Below are 22,959 nucleotides of genomic sequence, written 5' to 3'. Positions count from 1 at the left end.
GTTGTTACTAGATAGCTAAATATGACTGAAAACCTCTGAACTTTGATTTTCTCTTGGCTTTTTACTTATCTATCAGTGTATATTAGCTACAGCATATAAGCATATATACGAAATATATACTATATACAATATACACACATATATTCATATAGCTATATGTGAATATTTAAACTGTATATATAGCATATATACACATATGTCAATATCTCAATAAAAGCACATTTGATCAAATTTAGCATAGAGGAAAAATAAAAATAAAATAAGAAATGAAATGGATTCCAAATCCATTTGGAATACTTGCATATCTGTTCTTATACATATAAAGACATAAAGATATGCATGAATATGTGTGCATGAATTGATACCAGGTATGTGCTCACTGGATCACTCAACTATTTTATTTCTTATAGCTGGACTTCTTAACAACTATCAATGGCAGAAATATTCTGTATAAACCACTTCCAAATGTGTTACTATGAAAAGCTATCAAAGCCAGAAAGATGTTGGCATCAATACCAATATATTGCTCTCCAAGTATAAAACATAATACATTGAAATAATCAAGTCTATTTCCTCAATGACATGCATCTATTTAAAAAATGGATGCTATCCTATAAAGGTCATTATATAGATTAAGTTTCTGACTGAGAAGCACTGAGTCATTATTTGAATTTAAATTAATTATAATTTTAATGAAAATTTCTATCACTCTTGTGGCTACTTCATTGGGTCACTAAGAAAACGTTTCATTATCCTTGGAATTTCTATTGGAGACATGAGAGGGATAAAAGAATTTTTTCTAATCATCAATGAACACACCTCAGAAAACACTGATTTGACTCTTCAAAGTAGCCTCTGAGCAATGCAAGGTGTGAGTGATCCAGAAACAACACCCACACCCCCACCCCCAAACACACAAAGAAAAAAGCAATATTTGGACCATTATAAAATGGAAGATCCTTGAGATTGTTCAAAGTTAAATTAAAACATTTGCTTGTTAATCAACAAGAACTAAATATAGAGAACTTTATAACCAACATGAATAACATAGTGCCTAAAATGGCTATATGAAAATGATCTACCATCCATCCCATTTAGAATCCAACAATCAAAATAATATAAAAATGTTTCTGAGAGTTTTAAATAAAATTGTACCTTGCCAGTGTGGGGTCAAAATGAGTGTTAAGAGCATATCTTGAGCAAATACATCCTCACTGAATATTTATAGAGCATTTGCACTGTATATAGATTATACTAGCATCTTTGAAAGTCAGTAGTTTAACAAGAGACCGCCTCTGTACTCAAGTGAACTGTATTAACACAAGAACCCAAGTTTTAGAGGGGCAAACATTTAAAATATATACCTTTCCGATGAATTCTGTGAGGGCAGGATACTCTCTGTAGCTTGCCGGCCTCTTCCTGTGGTGTATTTGATATGCCAAAAAACAGTAACAAGTCTCACAATGGAGACATTATTGGTGCCTGCTCTGATGAATGCAGTGATAAGAATAATAGTACTTCAAAATATAATGGTAAAATAGACCTATGAAGACAAAAAATGTATATATACATAATGATAAGTTAACATGTCAAATTTATTTTTTCCATGTCCTGAAATTTTTCTAAATATGTAACCACTTTATTAGAGAAGGAAAATAATACGGAATTATTGGTTCATCAGTATTTCTAAAGTGAATGGAAAAATCATTATAAAATAGTATTACTGTGATTTTCAGCAAAGTCCATGATTTAAAATAAAAACTGATACCTGCAAAATGTAGTCCAGATTTGGCTGGAGCAATAGCACAGCGGGTAGGGCGTTTGCCTTGCACGCGGTTGACTGGGTTCAATTCCTCCACCCCTCTCGAAGAGCCTGGCAAGCTACCGAGAGTATCTCACACACACGGCAGAGCCTAGCAAGCTCCCCGTGGCATATTCATTTATGCCAAAAACAGTAACAACAAGTCTCACGATGGAGAAGTTACTGGTGCCCACTTGAGCAACGCGATGAACAATGGGAGGACAGTGGACAGTGCTACAGTCTAGATTTAAGCTGCTTCTTTAAAATTGGGCTGGAGCGATAGCACAGCAGGTAGGGCATTTGCCTTGCACTCGGCTGACTTGGCCAACCCCGGTTCGATTCCTCCACCCCTCTCGGAGAGCCTGACAAGCTACAAGCCTGACAAGTATATCTCTGTCCCACGGCAAATCCTGGCAAGCTACCCGTGACATATTCCATAAGCCAAATACAGTAACAACAAATCTCACAATGGAGACATTACTGGGCCCGCTCGAGCAAATTGATGAGCAACGGAGGACAGTGCTACAGTTCTTTAAAATTATTTTAGTTGTTCAGTGACCTACTAAGGTGGTTTCTCAGAAAAGTCACCACTAGTCACCATGAGTTTTCAGATGTTTCCTAGGGCAGAGAAGTTGCTAACATATTTCCTTAACATTAGAACCTTCAATATTAAGCTCAGTGATAATTAGCAAATTCTGAATCTGAAGTTATTAAATTGAGTACCTGGACTAGACTCATTCCTTTGTCTACTGCCAACTGTCAATCCCTGCCTCTGCAGACTGTAGCAGATCTCATGAGGGACAACTGAGGTAGCTTAGCTCTGCTTACTCTTATCCTCTAGCAAGCAAGATTAGGCATGGGAAGGTACTCAGTCATACAAGCACTTTGAAGCATCTCTTTATGGTGTGTATATCAATATCTCCGTCGGCCAGAGCATGTTGCGTTTTTTGAGTCATGGGTGGAACAGAATGCCTGCACCCAATGAAAAGGTACTGCAAACTGATATGGAAAGGCATGGAAATAGGTCAGAGGAATCAGGATCATTATCACCATCAATCCACCACATTGTGTATTTCACCTGAATATTGTGTTATAGGAATCTTTTTTAAAAATAAATTTAAATGGGGAAGAGGTTTAAAAAGAAACACTGGGATAGATTGTACAGCAGACAGGGTGCAAGTTCCCATAGCATTAGATAAAAAATTGTATTCAGCATTATAGCTCTGTTAATTTAAAAAAAAAGGTGTGGTGGGCAGGAGTGATCTTATGATGGGTAGAGCACGCTTTGCACTCAGATAACCCAAATTTGATCGTTGGCACCCAATATGGTCCCCTCAGCCCACCAGGAATGATCCCTGTGCTCAGAGTAAAGAGTAAGCCTTGAGCATCAACAGGTGTGGCTCTCCACTGGAAATAAAAAAAAGAGGGGGCTATTGTAAACCAAATGAACACACACACAAAAAAAACAGTGTCAAAAAATAAAAAGCATATCACATTATTTTCTTGGAGCCAGTATTTCTTTTTGAACTAAATTTGTAATTTTTCTTATGCAAAAGCTTTTTTGCTTAGGGAGTTATATACAGAAAATTATTTGGAAAGGTATCACCTAAAGCTAGGGAGGAGACTATCCCTAAAAGTTACTAAAAAATTAAAAAGATAAAATTATGTCTACAGGACAAACTAGAAAGACCCCCTCAATTAGTGAGCAAGTCAATTTGTCTGCAAAGAACAGGCCCTAATCTAAGACAGTGTCTGCAAACAAAGTTAAGCACAATGGTCTAAATGATTCAAGTCCCTATAAAAATGACAATTGAGGTGGAAAAGAGATTTTCGTCTGAATTAACCAGATTAACTGTCTTCATTCAGACAAACTATTGGATAATTGCCACTTTGTTTTCTTTCTTAGGCAGTACCAGAAAGTCAGAAGACAGTTTTTAAGAAGGCTTAAACAGTTAGAGATTTGGGCGGCTCTAAATTTGCAGCAGGCAACAGGGAACAGAACAGCCCTGCTCCAAGTCCTGAACGTGAGCCTGTGTATTCACTCCTTGACATTACAAGAATGGGATCATCTAGCCACCCCAAACTTGAGGGCAACTGGACAATGAGGTGTCCATTCTGAACAGTCGAAGCTTCCACAAAATGTGGTCGTTCTGTTAGTAGGAGAAAAAAAATAAACAAATTGAGGAAATATTGGGGAGGGAGGAAGACAAGGGAAATGCCAACTTACTTAGAGCAGGAATCCTTTCTGCTGGCCTTTTGTGTTAAAGAATTCTCGAGAATTACAAAATAGGAGACTAACACCCAAGAGTAGCCGAGATGAGTACCAGGAGGATTACTGCATGGCTTTGAGGACAGCCGCACACGCTAGGGGAAAAGGCAGGCTCAGATAGAGAAGGGAGCACCAAATTAAGGGTTTTGGGAGGTTCCCCTCAGGATGGGAAATGCATGATGAGAGTAGACTATAGACCGAACAAGATTGCCACTCAATGTCTCTTTTGCAAACCACAGCACTCAAAAGGAGAGAGATAATAAAAGGGAATGTCCTGCCGCAGTGGTAGGGTGGAATGGGGGAGAAGGGGGTGGGAGGGATACTGGGACTGGTGGTGGTGGAGAATGGGCACTGGTGGAGGGATGGGTATTCGATCATTGTACAACTGAAACCCAAGCACACAAATTTGTAAGTCTACAACTGTACCTCATGGTGTTTCACTAATAAAAATTTAAGGGGGAACGAAAAGAATTCTCGAGAACTTTAGGAGCTGGAGAGATACTACAGAGGGTAGGGCATTTGCTTTGTACAGGTTCAACCTGGGTCTGATTCTGAACACCCCAGGGTTCCCCAAGCTCACCAAGAGTGATATCTGAATACAAAACCAGGAGTCAGCCCCATGCACAGCCAAGTATGACCCCCAAACAAACAAAACCAACTTTGCCACTTGATTCTTCTCACTTAACCCTAGTGACAGAGTCAGGTAGCTCAACATGATTCTACCCTCCACTTTCTTCTCTCTATCTTCCCTGAGTTACCAATACCAAGAGGTTATGGCCAATAATATCATAAAAGTAAAGAAAGCTGGGACAAGAGAGATAGCTCAAAGGCTTGGAATATGTGAGTGCTCTAAAGAAGCCCTAGGTTTGATTCTTGGAACTATACAAATCTTAAACACTGCTGGGGTTGTCCTAATGGCCCCTAACACCGCTCTACCAGAGCAGAACTATATCACTGGGCCTGAGCACCAAATATGACTAGGAGAGGGACTGGAGCGATAGTACAGTGAGTAGGTCGTTTGCCTTGCATGTGGAAGACACAGATTTGATCCCCGGCATTCCATATCGTCCCCCCAAGCACCTCCAGGAGCAATTCTTGAGTGCAGAGCCAGGACAAACCCTTGAGCATCACTGAAGGTTTACAAAAAGCAAAAAAAAAAAAAAAAGAAAAGAAAATTTTTAATATGACTGGGAGAAGCCCATGGTCCCTTTGAACACTGCTAGGAAGGCTACCCTCAACATATACCCCAAAAAGCCCTCCACAAAACTCTAAAGGAAACGTCCAAGTTTGTCACTGTCCCCACTATTAACACAAGCTGAAAAACAGAGAACTTGATGATTCACACCAGGCAGCTCCTTGACTCAGGATGTTCAGTCTAAAATGGAAGCTGACAGTTTGTGGGGAAAAATGTCAACATTGGTAACAGTTCAGGAGGTTAAGCTCCATAAGAAACAATACATTCAGATCAAAGCATCTTCATATTATGTTGTGACAGCTTAGAAAACCTTTCTCTTCTTCCCCGCACCCACCTCAGAACAGCTAAGGATTGTGTTAGAAAAAAAATGGGCAGCATACAATTTGAGGGTGATAAAACTAGAAAGCGGTGTTGGCTCTTCTGCTCGGCAATGGCTGCATAAAATTGCTCTTTTCCAAAGAGTCTTTTCATTTGATTCCAAAAACCAACTGAAGGCAAATGATGTGGTTTACTTCAAACGGTGTTTATTGCCTTCCCTACATCCTGGGCCTTTCCCAACATGTTATTTAGAAAATAGTGAAAAAGGACCCTCTTCAGCAATCCAGTAACCCTAATTCTGAGGGCTGCAAAGCGAATAATGACTGTTGATTGACATTTTAATAGTAAGTCCTATTTAGTAATTGGGGGTGAGGGGAGGTTGTTGGGTTTGGATTTTTTTGTTTGTTTTAGATGCAAGAAAGAACAAAGAAATATGCCTTCTAATTTTCTTAGCAACAACATAAATAAAACATAGCTTTGACATTTCTTCCTGAGGAGTCTTAGTTCTCACCGTGCTCATAAACCAGGATCAACATCCATGAATATATCACTGTAGCACTGTCCTCCCATTGTTCATCGATTTGCTTAAGTGAGCACTAGTCATGTCTCCATTGTGTGACTTGTTGTTACTGTTTTTGGCATATCGAATACTCCATGGGGAGCTTGCCAGGCTCTGCCGTGTGGGCAGCACACTCTCAGCAGCTTGCCGAGCTCTCAGAGAGGGACGGAGGAATCGAACCCCGGTCAGCCACATGCAAAGCAAACACCCTATCTGCTGTGCTCTCGCTCCAGCCCATGAATATAACCTTTCATCAAATGTGGAGTTGAGTGATACAACCTCATAGACTCTAGTGCTTAGGGTTTGTGAAATTGAAGTTGAAAGGACATTTGCCCCTGGGTCCTTGCACTTGGGGTGCTTAACAAAAACGATGGCCCAAATGTTGTCGTCTCCTTTTCTCTCCCACCCAGCTGTGAAGTTTGGGAGGATGTCCAAGAAGCAAAGGGACAGTCTGTACGCCGAGGTGCAGAAGCATCAGCAGCGGCTGCAGGAGCAGCGGCAGCAGCAGAGCGGGGAGGCAGAAGCCCTCGCCAGGGTGTACAGCAACAGCATCAGTAACGGCCTCAACAACCTGAGCAGCGAGGCCAGCGGCACTTATGCCAATGGACACGTCATCGATCTGCCCAAGTCGGAGGGTTATTACAGCGTGGATTCTGGCCAGCCATCTCCTGATCAGTCCGGACTCGACATGACTGGAATCAAACAGATCAAGCAGGAACCCATCTATGACCTCACCTCTGTCCCCAACTTGTTTACCTATAGCTCTTTCAACAACGGGCAGTTAGCACCGGGCATCACCATGACCGAGATCGGTAAGTGGAAGCCTCCTCCTCACTCATGATGGGAAATTCTGCTTTGACGTTGTCTTCATCCGATGGCGGATGCTTATTTTATTAGGTCTCGGTTGAAAGTCTTGAATTTATGGCTTCTACTGAGAAGAAAGAGTGGATTTCAAAATGTATTCTTATAGCTGTTGGGTTGCTTTCCAAACCCCCACAGAAGTGTATTTCTAGCGAGGGGGTGAAAAAAAAAGAGGAAATTATAAATAGAAAGATGCTATCTGTAAAGAACAGATGCTATCTGTTGAATTTGGGTTCATCACTGAAGGGAAAATGTTATTAATATAAACAGGAAAAATCAGCAAGTGTTCAAAGTGGGGCTATTTAAAGTGGAATCACTAAGGGAGAGAGCAACAATATGTAATAACTGAATGAAGAGAGCTTCAAGTCTCCCTCTAAGAGAAATGAGGACAAATGACAAATGGGAACTCTGTCCTTCTTTGAAAAGATAAGGGAATTAGACGAAAAGACCTCTGTCATTCAGGTAAGTTTGAATTCAGGAATTCTAAGCAGGAATAGAGTCTGGTCATTGGCCATGACTAGTATAGTCTGGAAAGTTCTAGAACAGAAGAGCAACAAATAGGCTCCTAAGAGCAGGGCCCCTCAGGGGGCTGGAGAAATAGCAGAGCAGGTAGGGCATTTGCCTTGCACGCAGCCAACCCTGGTTCGATTCCCAGCATCCCATATGGTCCCCTGAGCACTGCCAGGAGCAACTCCTGAGCATAGAGCCAGGAGTAACCCCTGTTCATTGCCAGGTGTGACCCAGGAAGCGGAAAAAAAAAAGAGCAGGGCCACTCACAGGCACGATGGCGTCAGCACCCTGAGCTTACTGATGTGTACTGACAGGGATTCCTAAGGATGGTCTGAAGGATCTCTGAGTTTGCACTGTCTTGATTTGCCACAACTTTGCGTTGCTTTGTAACCTATTTTATGTTTACTGGAATCAGCTGATCTCATTGACTAACTGCCATAAAAAAGTATTGACAGAGGTTTACGACATTATGCTCTAGGGTAAGGGAGATGCTTGTTAACAGCGGAAGAGCTACAGAAACAGTGGCTGCACCAGGCCTCTGGGAGACATTTAGCGTATTGCGAGTTCTCAACTGATTTTCCATCAATGTTGTTTCATGATGACATTGATGAGAAAGAAAATAAAACAACCCTCACTGAAGATGGATGAAATGACATTATTCGAGGCCTTCTTTCATTAGGCATCATTTTTGCTTGAAGTAGAAGTTTTTCAGAATCTATGAGGGATATTTGGCCAGGACTTAAGTTTTCTGGGGAAAGCAATCCAGAGATCAGGAACCACGGAGGCCTCATCTTGTCCCGTCCTGAGAGGTGGCAGTGAAGGATGGGTCAGAAGCAACCCCCCTGGGTTGAAATCCCGGTTCTGTGGCTTATTATTTGAGAGTCTCAAGCCCGGTAGACCTTACCTTTTCAAAGCAAAACATACAAGTTTGTGGACCACACGAGTGTTAGATGATACCCGTAAGACAACAATATTCAGACTGTCAGCAAGGACTCAGTAACTCTTGGCTATTATTATTTGTATTTCGTGTGCTTAGTCACCTTCTCCGTCTACACTATGAGTAGGAGCCGAAAGCCTACGAGTGTTTTAAATAAAATTTATGTGAACATATAATTAAATACATGCCATATGTATCCTGGCTACTTCCACCATCTGTTTGAGGAAGAGGCACTGTCATATAGTTATAAAACCTGAAATGTTATTTCCTCTCGTTGAGCAATTCAACATGTGACAGAGGATTTGTTGACATGGCACCTGTAAGGGCAGTCACAATTGAGAGAAGCTGAAACTAAACAAGAGTTGTAAATAACAAAACTCATCATTTTTATTTCTATCATTAACCTTGTCTTAAGCTTCCCCGCAAACAGATCACACACATTTAATTTTCACAAACTTAAGGTAGCAAAGGTATGCCCATTTTACAGATGTGGAAACAGAGTCCAAAGGACTTATTGACCTTCCCAAGAATTTGTGGTTACTAAGAAATAAAACCAATTTCTACTGCAGGCAATATAATTACACAAACCTTTTGTTTACTGTGGCACCTCCTACATGTTTAATATCCACAAATTGTACTGTCAATCACTCGAGACAGTACTTTTAAGTTGAGTCAGTCAATCTTTCCAAGGGGACATGTTAAAAATAGATAAACCAAAACCATATTTTCCTTTTATCTTACTTTGTATATAATTGACTAAGTCTACTATTGATTTAGAACACATGTTTAAAACCTAATGAAACAAAACCACAGTCTTTGCAATCTTTGTCCCCATACCCAAAAATGAAAATCTTATGAGAGTCAGAACTCAGTTTCTTTCTGATCTAATGTTAGTAGAAACTAGCGTAGGATATATACAGGGGTAAGATGCTTCCCTTGCACATGATCAAATCTGTTTGAATCCCTAATACCACATGTAGTACCCCCAAGCACTGCCAGAAGTGATCCCTGAGTATGGAGCTAGGAATAAACTCTGGAGAGGTATGACACCCCCACCCACCTCCCAAAAATAGTAATAAAGTACTATAATAAAAGAACAAAATAACTACAGACTAATGGTTTCTATCCGGATAACCCTGGACAAGTCATTTTTTTCTCTTTGGGCTTCCAATCTATTAACCTGTAAACTAATGCATTTTGGACTAGATAATCTCGAAATTCATCCAGATTTTCTACACTGACATTGACACTCAGAATGAACTAGATGTACTTTTCTCAATTATTTGAAGACGCCTTTAGAGAGATATAGACTGTCTTTAACTTTTGAACATTTCTTCCATCATCCTCTTACAGATGAGGCTGGACTGTCCTGTAAATGTTCTCAAGGTTAGCACACGCCTAACCCTGGCTCGACTCACGTTTGGTTAAAACAGCAATGCCATCTAGTGGACACAACTCTGAGTGTCAAATGGAGCCACAAGATACCTTGGTTCTTTGCCTGAACCATCCCCCAAACTACCACTTATTTCACTATAACACTGTCAGTAACGGTATCACGGCGCAGGAAAGTGATACTGTCAGAGCATCCTTCGTACAGCAAGGTGACTAAGAACTCTATGTCTGAGGGTGAGATGTGACACAGAACAGATCTGATGTGTATTTTAGTTCAAAACCTGTTTGTGCTTTTTTTTTCCTTAGGAAGGCCACACAAGACAGTGCTCAGAGATTACTCCTGGCTCTGTGATCATAGATCACTCCTGGCAGGCTCAGGGGACCATATGGGATACCAGGGACCAACCCAAGTCAGCTACAAGCAAGGCAAACGCCCCTCCTGCTGTACTATCTCTCCAACTCTGCCTGTTTGTGCTTTTGTTCTCCTAGGTAGTTGCCTAATCTGAATCTCACTTGTCAAACAGACACATAGTAGTTCCTACTCTGTGTTCATATTTTTATATGTTCAAAAATTTGTTCATATTTATAAATTCTACACAAAATATCTGTCATGAACAAGCGTCATTAATAATAACTTCAGATTGAATAGAATTGTCTTTATTGAGGGCCTACATTGTACAGAACAATGTTGCTTTTCTCCTAACAGTCCTATTAGGCCTGTTATTTAATTGTTTATATATCAATTTTAAAGATGAAAAGAATTGAAAATGGGGACTGGAGCAATAGCACAGAGGGTAGGGCATTTGTCTTGCACGCAACCGACCCGGATTCGATTCCCAGCATCCCATATGGTCCCCTGAGCACCACCAGGGGTAATTCCTGACTACAGAGCCAGGAGTAACCCCTGTGCATCGCCAGGTGTGACCCAAAAAAGAAAAAAAAAAGAATTGAAACTCAGACGTTGCAGACTTGTGAAAAGCAAAAATAAGCATGTGAATTCAGATCCGAGTAACGTCACAAATAGTTCTTTAAACATTATATTGTGTTCCCTCCATTCAAACAGGAGAGAGTGCCTCACAGGCTAATTGGCATTCCCACTGCAGAACATGCTTGGAACTGGCTCCTTCCCTGTGGCCTGTTGGGTGCCGCAAGACCGCTTGCAGAGTATGCACAGTGACATTTTCACTGGGCTTGATTAATGAGCATTTACTAATCTAGCTGGTGGTAAGCGGTCACAGGGAGAAGAAAATAGAAAATTTCACGGTGTCCACTAGATAAGTTCAAGGCTGTATCACACTAAACGATTTTTTAACTTCTCTCTTGGTTGTTAGAAGACCTGGTCTGCTTCCTCTAATTTCTGCAAAACTGTGAAGAAGTGCGTACAACTGCATCATTATTCTGAAATTGGGTCACTGAGAAGCAGATTTTTAAAGGATTTCTTTTACTAGCTTATGTGTAGTGCAGTCTTAAAATTTTCAAATTATTACCAAACAACACATATTTAAGAGCAAAAGAACGATGTAGACAATCTTACGTTGATCTCCAAGTCATGTGTAGGGCTGTTCGGTTAACTGTAAGGAATGTTCTTCAAAAACACCAAAATTTTCCTAAAAGTATGCCAAAGGAACTATTCGAATTTTGATATATGAAGAAAACATAGAAATTCTTTTATGTGTAAGGCAATTTATATCTGCCTTACACCAATGCATTTAGATTGTCAGTGGAGAAATCACCCTCATGTGCACATGAAGAAATTCAACAGTGAGTAATTCCCCAGAGTTAGTTATGTGGTAAGGCTTTCAATAGGGGTTAGTAATGAGAGATGGAGACTATTTCTCACTCCGAGTTACATATCTTATCAGGAAAAGTCTTATTTCCACGGCATTTGGAATAGGAAACAAAATGTGACAAAAGCAAAGAGAAAATCTGAAGACATTTGAGGATGTTTCCTAAAATTCCACAGGATAAAAAGTCATAAAATAAGAGAAAGGCAAAAGTAAGTCACAAACTCGTGTTTAAGCATCAGTAGCAGGTATAGCCAGAGTTTTACTTCAAGCAGGAATGGAAGATATGTTTTTTTTTTCTCTTTGTGAATATAATTTTATAGTCAGTACTGTCAGATTGAGGAAGTTTGGTTAAAGGATTACCAACAGAGAAGCAAAGAAAAAAAGTGGAGACTTGTATTTTTGTTCTTCCACTATAGCTCGCAGATGAGTTAGGGGGTTCTGTAAAATTAATACTCCATGAAAACTCGTTGAAACTGCAGGATGATTGACAGTATGTCTATGAGACACCAGACAAGTCAAACAGTCAAATAATGTGCTTTCAAAAACTAAAGAAAAATACTCATCAAATTTGCTGTAATGCTCAAGAGAGAAGAAACTGACTTTTTCTCCCATCAGCTCAGTTCTCTGTTTGATTTGGTTTTTTTTTTTTTCAGATAAAGCCAGAAATGTGAATATAATCATAAACATAATATTTTATCTTATTTTTTGGTGTTTATGGAGTGAAAATGTTAACCTCGAAAACTGAGATAAATGGATGGAGAGATAGTACAGATGGGCAAATCACTTGCCTTATCTTTAACCTTTAATCACAATACCACATATGGTCCTTTGAGCACTGCCAGGATGATCCCTGAGCATAGCTGGGTGTGCCCCACACTTTCCCTCCGCCTCCCAAAAAGAGATGAACATTTTTAAATTCACCTGTTACCGAAGCCGAATATTAATACAGAAGTTTTTAAAAGACAAACTAAAAGTAATCTAACCCTTGTAGTGTTCCATTATTCCATTAAATATTCCATTATTCCATAAGGATACCTAGAAATGTTGAATATATTGTTAGTGTTGAATTATACGGGGAACTTCTATAAATGTTGTTAGCATTTAAATCATAACTTTCACGGCTATAGAGAGTACAGTGAGTAGTGCACTGTCTTGCATGAGATGAGCCCAGGTTTAATCCTCAGTACCACTTATAGTCTCCTGAGCCTGCAGGAGTGATCCCTGAGCATAGAGCCAGGGAATAAAACCTGAGTGCCACCGCATGCCGCCCCAAAACCAACAACAACAGCAACAAAATAAACCAGTAAATTGCTACTTTCTGAGAACCCCAAGTAAGTTCTGTAGTCCTAAGGTAGCAACCCATAAAGACTTATTCTACTGATAACAATTATACAACTGCCTAAATTTGTCTGTGCATATTGTATGTATGTGTGTATATATATAATTTAAATCTGTATAAATGTGTCAAATGCATTTTTCTTTTTTTTCTTGGTGATAGTGGGGGCTAGGGCCACATCTAACACCGCACAGAGCTTATTCCTGGATTTATGCTCAGGGAATCACTCCTGGAGGTGCTCAGAGATTCATATGGGATGCCGGCTGACTGTGTGCAAGGCAAGGTCATTACCCACCATACTCTGTCTTGGCCCTTCTATCCAAACACTTCTAACTACTCACTAATAAGTGGTACAAAAATAGAATTCAACCCTAGGTATATATTTTGTATAGACTGTGATAATCCTATATTCATCGCAGATACATATTAAACTTAGGAGCGACCATTTAGTGAGTTATTAACATGAATTATGGGCTGGAGCCCATAGTACAGCGGTAGGGCGTTTGCCTTGCACGCAGCCAGCCTGGTTGAGCCAGGTTTGATTCTTCTGCCCCTCTAGGAGAGCCCGGCAAGCTACCGAGAGTATCTCGCCCGCACAGCAGAGCCTGGCAAGCTACCCGTGACGTATTCGATATGCCAAACACAGTAACAATAAGTCTCACAATGGAGATGTTACTGGGACTGCTCAAGCAAATCGATGAACAACAGGAGGACTGTGTTTGACTGTGTTTTGTTTATTAGCATGAATAAAATAGACTAAACGAATGAGAAAAGTTTCTTCTCCTTTAGTTGGTTGTTCTGGAGGTTGAAGAGATGAAGTAAGTGTTCTACCACTAGCTTCATCCCAGCCCCATATCTTTCTCCCCAACCTTGAGGGAAGACATCTTGGGAACTTCCAAGTCATCTGCTCCCCCATTCCTATCTTCACCTTCACCCAAAGGTCCTGTTGTATGCAATTTAGGTAATGCAGATAGCAATTGGAATCTTGACTGTACTGCTAGGCATGTGTATTTGTCCAAAATCAGTCTAGCTTTCTGAAGCTCCAGCTACATAACTAAAAATTAAGGGAATTCACTAGATGATGTAGAAGGACCATAGTTTCCCACCTTCTTATACCTAAGTACCTTTTTTGCCACATTTCCCAAGAAAAAGGACACTGGTGGAGGGGAAGGGACTTGAAGGCACCTATGCAATAATGAAAGATATTGAAGCATTGACTATGTAGAAGACAACCTTAACCAGTAGTCAAAATTCACCATTCTAGAATTTCCAGGGACAAGGTGATTCAAATTCTTCTTTCTAGGTAACCTCAAGTGAAATATAAAATGGCCTACAGTCATCTAGTGGTATGTTGAGTTCCTATTGTCATGCTTAGTGCTGTGATTTCCTACAACTTGAATAAATGATCCGATGTTTACCAAAGAACTCTTTGAGGCCAGGGCAGTAACTCAAGTAATAGTCGAGTTACTAATAGTTAAGATCACACAACTTGTGTGTGTGAAGCTCTGGATTCCATCCCTCATACTGAGGAGCTCCAGAATCTTATCAAGCACTGCTGAGCACTACTGAACAATAAAACAACAACGAATGCACTTTGTGAACAGCAAAGTTCTGGACAAATGTTAAGATTTATATTAAAAACAATACACACTTGCACGGCCAATTCATGTACTTAGAAACATATGTGTCTATGCCTGTGCCTTAGTCACGACATGCTTGTATCTATATTAATTCTACTTTCCTAATGTGCTATTATTCACTCAATTAGGCAAATGTTCTAAATCATCTTTTCAAATTTGAGTTGAAGTTGTGAAAAAGTGATCTTCCTTTTTGGAGTTCCCTTGGATTAATTTTTGAAAGAGAATTTAGAATGTCATAAGAAGATTCCAAGTCCACTGTCTGAAAAAATGATGAGGGTGAAGGAGGAACTTAAAAAACTACTGGAATACCAATTAAACAGTAACAACAAAGTCTCCAATGGAGACGTTACTGGGCCCGCTCGAGCAAATCGATGAACAACGGGAGGACAGTGACAGTGACTTTCAACTTCAAAAAGCATATGAGATAAAATATTCTGTAATAAGAGAGTAAAGAATATTTTCTGAAGCTCAGTTTGTAATTTACCAAAAAGGTAAAGCTTAATTTTATACGATGACTTCCAAAACAGCCCCCACTGTTGAATAGAATTTCAGTTCTGACCGTTGCTCACAGGAAAAATTCTGGATGGCTTTCCAACTGATTTGGATGGTAGTGTACTGCCTGCCTCACATTTTCATGTAACTATTCTGAGAAGAATTATTTAGAGTTAAAATTCCACATGAGCCATAAAACATAAAAATGTCAAATTATGGTCAGGTTGATAGAGGTTAATATACTTCAGTGTCATCTTCACAGCGTACAATTAGCTTCAAAGCCTCCCTTCAAAGCCTGGATGTGCAGGGCTTATTTCTGTGATGTTCACAAACGTAGAGAAACTTGTTGAAAATATTTCTAGCTTGAGAGGCTTTTTTTATTATTTGCTTTAATTTCTTTATTTTAGTATGTAAGCTTTCCTTTGAAAATATACCCTGGAATCCGAGAAGATATTTATTTATTAGGCTTACTGTGAAATTGCTGTTTGGTTTTCAGATGTTTTTTTTCTAAAACCGTTGGTTTGGTTCCTGTTTAAAAAACAATTGCTTTCAAACATTAGTAAATTAAATATTATTTAAGTGGTCAAACTCCTTATAAAATTTCAGATTAAACCTTTGGGAATGTAAAATTTCTTCAGAGATTTTTCTCTGAATTAATTCTTCTTCAAGGTCAGAAATCCTTGAATCCTTCTAGAAATGTCTAGAAGGGGAGTACAGTAGGGGAGAAATTACTTTTGTTTAAGTTAACAGTGAGGGGCTGGAGCGATAGCACAGTGGGTAGGGCATTTGCCTTGCACGCGACTGACCCAGGTTCGATCCCCAGCATCCCATATGGTCCCCTGAGCACTGCCAGGAGTAATTCCCGAGTGCAAAGCCAGGAGTAACCCCTGTGCATCGCCGGGTGTGATCCAAAAAGCAGAATAAATAAATAAATAAATAAATAAATAAATAAAATTAATTAATTAACAGTGAATCCACAAATTGCTGGGACAGAGACAGTACAATTGGTAAGGCATCTTCTTGCCTTGCACAGGACTGACCCCAGTTTGACACCGGACACCACATACCTAAGCACCTCCAGAAGTGATCCCTGAATGCAAAACTGGTAATAAGGTGTGAGACCACCAGGTACAGCTCAGAAAATTAAAATGAATTTTTTTTTGACTTTTACCATTTTCATTTGAAAATCAAATCACTTACAGATGAAATTGGTAAAAGTCAATCTTAATGATAGCCCTGTGTAGTTTTCAATGCTAGGTTTTTATTGTTTGTGACCACTAATTATCCTTCAGGCTATGAGATACAATTTTTAAAAGAGAATAGGAGAATGTATGAATTGCCTCTGGATTATATTGGGTTTTGTTTACTGTAGTTGTTCTAATACTCTTCTGGTGCCTTTAAGACTCTGTGCTAGGGCAAAAGAGATTGCTCAATGGGATAAGTGCATGCTTTGCCTGCAGTGGACCTGGCTTCAGTCCCTGGCACTTTATGGTTCCCTGAGCACTGCCAGGAACAAGCTTCAAGCACTGAACCGGAGTAGCCCTTGAGCACCACCATATGTGACCCCAAAGAAAAACAAAAAAGACTGTGAGCTATACTCTCCTCCTATAATCCTGTAATGATTTTGGAACCATGAGTCAAAGAAAGAGTAATCCCCACGTAGCTCTCAGATTCACATTGCCATTCTGTGCACATGATCCTTGAAAACGGGACTGGTGACAGACCCTTCTGTTGGTGGAAAATCAAACCCAAAGAAATGAAGAATAGGGGCTGGAGCAATAGCACAGCAGGTAGGGCATTTACCTTGCACGCGGCAACCCGGGTTTGATTCCCAGCATCCCATATGGTCCCCTGAGAACCACCAGGAGTAATTCCTGAGTGCAGAGCCAGGAGTAACCCCTGTGCATCGCCAGGGATGACCCAAAAAGAAAAAAGAAAAAAAACAAGAAATGAAGAATTTAATTAATCTGAGATGTTAAATCACTTCCAGAGGGGCATGAAAGAGAAGACCTTAGGAGTTTATGTTGCTTCCTCCATCTTATAGTTTTGCTTTCACTGTTACAGCGTATCACTTCCAGGACACTTAAATAGGTTGATTTTTCTCTGATTGCTCTGTGAAGGTGGTCTTTTACTGTAAAACTGAACTTTGAAATGCACTGTTTCCATAACGATTCTTTCTCAGCTGTTAGTATAAGGAAAGAGAATCGTTCTTTTCAAAAAAAAAAAAATTTAGACATGCACACTTACAATAAAACAAGACTCACATTGCCATCCAAAGCAGCTTTCCATTATTAAATTATTAAGGAGGCACCTTCTCAGATAGTTAATTTGTTTTGCTGACTATAATCTTGTTTTCTTCAGACAGACTGCTAAAACACAAATGCTGTATAGAATTCTTTCAGTATTTCTCTGTGCCATCCTCCTTTCCTACCTTCCGTTAAAAGTTTCTCACCTGAAATTTGAGAAAATGTTAACCATTTAATTCAACTTTTCATTCGGTTTTTGCTCATATAATTTATTGCTTCCTTTAATCTGATCGTTTTCATTGTTTCCATAGTTATTTGAAACTTTTCTCACATTTTCTATAGTCAATCGAATAATGTGATATTTTAATGCTTTAATGAAAAAATTTAGGGACATTTTATTACAAGTCTATATGAAATAAAAATGAGTTATAGCATTTTGCAATATGACGTTGGCACTACAACTTGTCTGAAAAGGAGACCAAATGTGGATCCTAATTCATTGATTAAAGAGAATAAAAATTGCATGACAATAAAACTGAGTTATAAATAAGTTATAGACTATTTGTGGCCCCAACTTCTTCTAAAAGCATTTGAAGAAATGACCTGCTAAAATGCTACTTTTATCACTGAATCTGCAGATCACTACTAGGTGACTATTTAAAGCTTAAATGTTATCGGTGGTTGTTGCTGAATGTATAATTCTGTTCATGCTAAAATGTAATGATCTCTAAATAGAGATTAGAGAAATTAGAAAGGTCTTAGAGTGGTTATTTTCTGTTCTGACATTGTTGTCTTCTTTATTTACCCTTACCTAATAGACTCGTTCTGTTTAATGAAAGAAAATTTGTAAAATGAATTTTCTATTACCAAAAAGACAAAATCACACTTGGTTGAATATTTCACCTTTTAACCAATTTTATATGTTACAGTTACTGCCTCAGAGCACAAATACTGAAGAATCTCGGGATTCTAAAAACCTAATGCAGGTTGTTAAAATTTGCCTTGAGCAAGTCCATAGAGATACCCTGTCATTAATTCAAAGCAAATCCCCTAAGAATTTCACTTTCACACTCATAGTGTAAACTAAATAGAGATTTCAGCGGTTCTCTAAATCCTTAAGGCTAGTGATGAATTAAAAATTCATTAATCATTTTGACTGAGGCTGAGATACCGGTATTTTAGGAAGAATATTCCTAAGTTGTTTTTGTTTTTTGTGTGTGTGTTTTTTAACACGGGGGTGGGGGTGGGGAACAGTTCACCAAGAATAAACCATCCTTTCTCAAGAGAGTTTTTAAACAAGGTGGGAGGAGGGCAGAGGGGCAGGGTGGCAGAAGAAGAGAAAAATTAGGAAATTCAGATGCAAAATCCTCTAGTGCTATATAGAGCTTTAGACTCAGTTTTCTCACCTTGGTTCTGTTGAACCCTGGGTGCCCTTGCCACTAACACTGAAAGCAGCAGATTTAAAGATACACTCAACTTTCCCACCAACGTGAGATTCTAATGAAATCACCCTTGCAATTCATGTCTGAGATACTGTAGCCTTTGGAGAGCACCATTTGCTGAAATGTCTGGTGAAAGCTAAAATAAGCCCTTTTGGTTGAAGAAAAAAAAAAAAGAAAGAAAACCCTGCTGAGTGGTTGAAATCAGAGATGCAGAAGGTAACTTGCTATTTTAGTAGCCACAAGCTGGTCCTCATTTTAGAACATTTCAGTTATAAACAAGAAACTGTCACCTTGCTTGTCAGTTTATTTATTTCCACCAAAATAAGAAGATTAGACCCCTCACACACACCTTTTTTAAAAAAAAAAAAAAAACATGTATTTTGGGTGACTTGTTTCCAAACTTTCCTTTACTGTGTCGATCAGTACAAAGAATATGTTCTTTTTCATGATTTCTTTTATGCATTGCTTCAAAATATGATTTTATATTATCTGATCCAATTGGGATTTAGAGATCGCTTTACCTGTGTGAACTTCAGTTTGTATGTCTCAACTATCTCCAAGTGACTTAAAGAAGGACTTCTTTTTCTTCCTTTGATTTATTCAGTAGATGAAAATAATGGGTAGAAAGGGACTGAGGACACGTGGTTGGCGTCCATTACTGTGAGAGAAAGGAGATCCTACTCACTTCTGGAATAATTTAGATACAATCCTTTTGCAATGGAGGAGCTGGTCCCATACCTAAAGTTCTATAACTTTTGCATAAACTATTAAAAATTACCATCCATATTACTCCCTATTCCCCTTCAATAATTCATCTTTTCTTATTGCCTATATTACAAATGAAGTTCAGATTACTTTTAAATTACTGTTAGGAAAATTTGGCAATCGTAACATTTGTTTACATTGAAAATGATAGAGAAACTCTTATCAAAAATTTTATCATCACTGCTCCACCTGTTCTGAACCTCTCAATTATTTTCATACACCCTTATGGAGATATGCTTGATATCACAGAGCTATATATATTTGATGTCTTAGTGAGTTTGGGCATAAGTTGATACTCATGAAAATATCACCAAAATCTATCACATAAGCATATCTTTATCTTAAAAAAAGGAAAAAAATCTTTATTTAAATAGTTTTAAAATGTTCTAGAATTAGTCTTCCATTTTAATCACACTTAATTTTTATCTGATAAAAATCACTTCTTATGTGAAGTTTCAAATCTAGTGTTTGGCTATAAGTCTTGGGTTCCAATAAATCTTCATCGGGTCAAATTCAAAAGCAAAAACAGTAATTTTATTAAAGAAAATGCAGAATTAGCATCAGAGCAATAGTACAACAGGAAAGGCATTTACCTTGCATGAGGATGACCCAGGTCCAATTCCCAGCATCCCATATAGTCCCCAGAGAACTACCAGGTATAATTCCTGAGTGCAGAGCCAGGAATAACCCCTGAGCATCACTGGGGGTGGCCAGAAAAACCAACTCCCCAAGTATGCTGAATTATGCATATATAGACACATGCATATGCACCTGTGGAGAAACAGAGGCATGAGGAGAAAGAGAAAGGGGGAAACAAGTTATTTTTGATGAAATTAACAAATGGGAAATAAGAATAAGAGGCTTAATATTGATGCATAATTTTACTCCCAGTGTTTTTTTTACCAACATCAATGTGGTCATTTTTTCTCATCGCAATTGAAAAAGGCATGATGACTGGGCTGAGCATATAAATCTAATTTTCTTGCCCTCAACATCATGTAATACCCATCAAAGTTGCTTCACATACCATTAATAAATTTGATAGACCTCTGTTTTACTCAACATATACAGATTCTTAACTATTGAAAGGTTGCAGTTACATTCTCATCCCTCAAAAAATAATGTCTAGTCCCTTCCTGGACCTCAGGAAGAGCAGTAGTATCACTCCATGTCCATAGGTATCACTGTGAGTGCGACAGAATTTTCCATGAGTTACCTAATCCTATTCCTCCTGAACCTATCACTGAGAAACTTATGTGCCCCCTTCTTCAACATGTGCAGAGGCTGAAAAATCTTACAAAAACGCCTTAAGAAGCAGTTGCAATTCAAGTCAGGCAAATGAAGAAAGGATGTGTGATTGCCCAGAAAGATTCCACATCCTCTGCTCTTTTACCTCAGTCTCTTTGTCTAAATTTTCTCATGTGGTTGGTCCCTGGAGAGGACCTAGTTTACTATTATCTTGTCTATTCTTCCAGACAAGGGTTGTTGAAAGTTCTTTTGGTTCCCAGCAGGAACTCTGCTTACTGTAATCATAATCTATTTGTCTCTTCTTTTTCAGCCCTTCTCCCCGTTTTTTTCACAACCGCAAACTATGACTCAGGGCAAACTGTCTCCTCTAATATGTATGCATCTATCTGGTTGACAGAACGAGCCCCCATATCTTGCTCATGTGGGACCAAGTCTAGTTTTACCACATGGTTTATTGACCTGAACCTTGAGAGAGTCAAATCAGGTTTGCACCTGTCTCACCCTTACCCTGAAGACTCTTAGGAGAAAGTAGAAAAAAATTGTTGTCAATTTTCTACTACTGGGACTCAACCCTCATTTATATTTTTAAATCTTATGCCAAAAGAGAAATTTAACTTTTGCTTCTAACCACAGAATATGGGAAATAATTTGTATGTGTTTAAAGTGAACATCTACAAAGCCTTTGTGAATGCTTAGATATTAAGATCATCAAATAAGGGACTGGGAGATAGGACAGCAGTGAGCACATGTGTAGACCCAGTGTGATCAGTACCACATGGTCCCAAGTATCATCAGGTGGGTACTTAATTGCCTCCCAAGCATTGCTGACTGAGCCCTAGACACTCCAGATCACTTCCAAGGTCTCGGGAATAATTCCGTGGAAGTAGGAATTAGACCCAGGTCGCATGGTACCTTTAAGTCATTATATTGGATAGCTGCCTGGTTGACCAATGAAAACTGGTGGTCCCCCAGGGCCTCTGAGCATAGCTTGGGAGGCCCCCTCCAACCAAAATCAATGATTCAGCAAAAGACTCATCAGAGTCCAGCTAAATTCCTAATATTCCTTATAAAACAAAACACAGAATGAAAGGATAAATGATGAAGAAGTTGATGGGTAAATGGATGAGTATGTAGGTAGATATTTTTGGCATCATTTTTACTACCTCAATATTGGTTGAGTAACTGCTATATTGAATATGCTTTCTGGCTACCTATTTGTCTATGTTTTTCATGTTTGCTAGTTCTGTGATGCATTATAACAACAGTTTGGTTAATATCAAGCCATCTAATGCCATCTCTCTCTCTCTCTCTCTCTCTCTCTCTCTCTCTCTCTCTCTCTCTCTCTCTCTCTTTTAACCATGATCAGGACTACCTTTCTGAAACCTTTCTAAAACTGACCATAATTACTCAGCACAAATGTCTTGGGCTGTTCTGCCTCCAGTCAGTTTCCATTCCTCTCATTTCTCCCCATCCCTTCCAGGTATTCTACATGTCAGACTTTTGCCAAGAAGGGCATAGTAACATCAAAATATCCTTTGTTCATTAAGCAAAATTGGTCTGGCCACACTTTTTTAGCTTTACTTTTTTCTATGTGAAAAGTTGATTGGTTGTAAAAGGTGAAGGTTATTAAATAAATAAATGATAAATAAATAAAATATTCAGAGAGCCCGGCAAGCTACTGAGAGTATTCGATATGCCAGACACAGTAACAACAAAGTCTCCAATGGAGACGTTACTGGGCCCGCTCGAGCAAATCGACGATCAACGGGAGGGCCTTTACCTTTACCTTTACCTTAAATAAAATATAATGGGTGGGAGTGATACTATAGTGGGTGAATCTTGCACACAGCTGACTTGGATTCAATCCCCCATACCCCATGTGGTCCCCCAAGAGTTGCAGGAGTAACCCCTGAATGCAAGGCCAATACTAAACATTGAGTGTAGCCAAAATAAAAAGTAAAATAGAATGATAGGAATTGTCTAGTCCATAGCTACTTTTGTATCTCCTAAAGAAAGTTTCCCCTGTACCTGAAAAAAATGGAGCTAGCGATATTGCTCAATAAGCTGAGTACATGCTTCGACATGGGAGATCCTGGTTTGACCCTCAGCATCACATGGTCCCCAGACACCACAAGAAGCAATCTCCACACAGAAATCCAGC

General features: G+C 39.1%; 1 protein-coding gene across 1 annotated transcript in view; it reads left to right on the top strand.

Moving 5' to 3' along the window:
- RORB (RAR related orphan receptor B) overlaps positions 1-22,959 on the top strand; it is a 231,157-nt gene that overhangs the window by 171,744 nt on the left and 36,454 nt on the right. Inside the window, exon 4 of the mRNA XM_056118762.1 lies at positions 6,553-6,954. Within this exon, the coding sequence (XP_055974737.1) occupies positions 6,553-6,954 (402 nt within the window). The remainder of the gene's footprint in view (positions 1-6,552; positions 6,955-22,959) is intronic.

The sequence above is a fragment of the Sorex fumeus genome, unplaced genomic scaffold (assembly GCF_029834395.1).
Source record: "Sorex fumeus unplaced genomic scaffold, SorFum_2.1 ptg000038l, whole genome shotgun sequence".
NCBI lineage: Eukaryota > Metazoa > Chordata > Mammalia > Eulipotyphla > Soricidae > Sorex > Sorex fumeus.
This window is presented reverse-complemented; position numbering and strand designations above follow the sequence as displayed.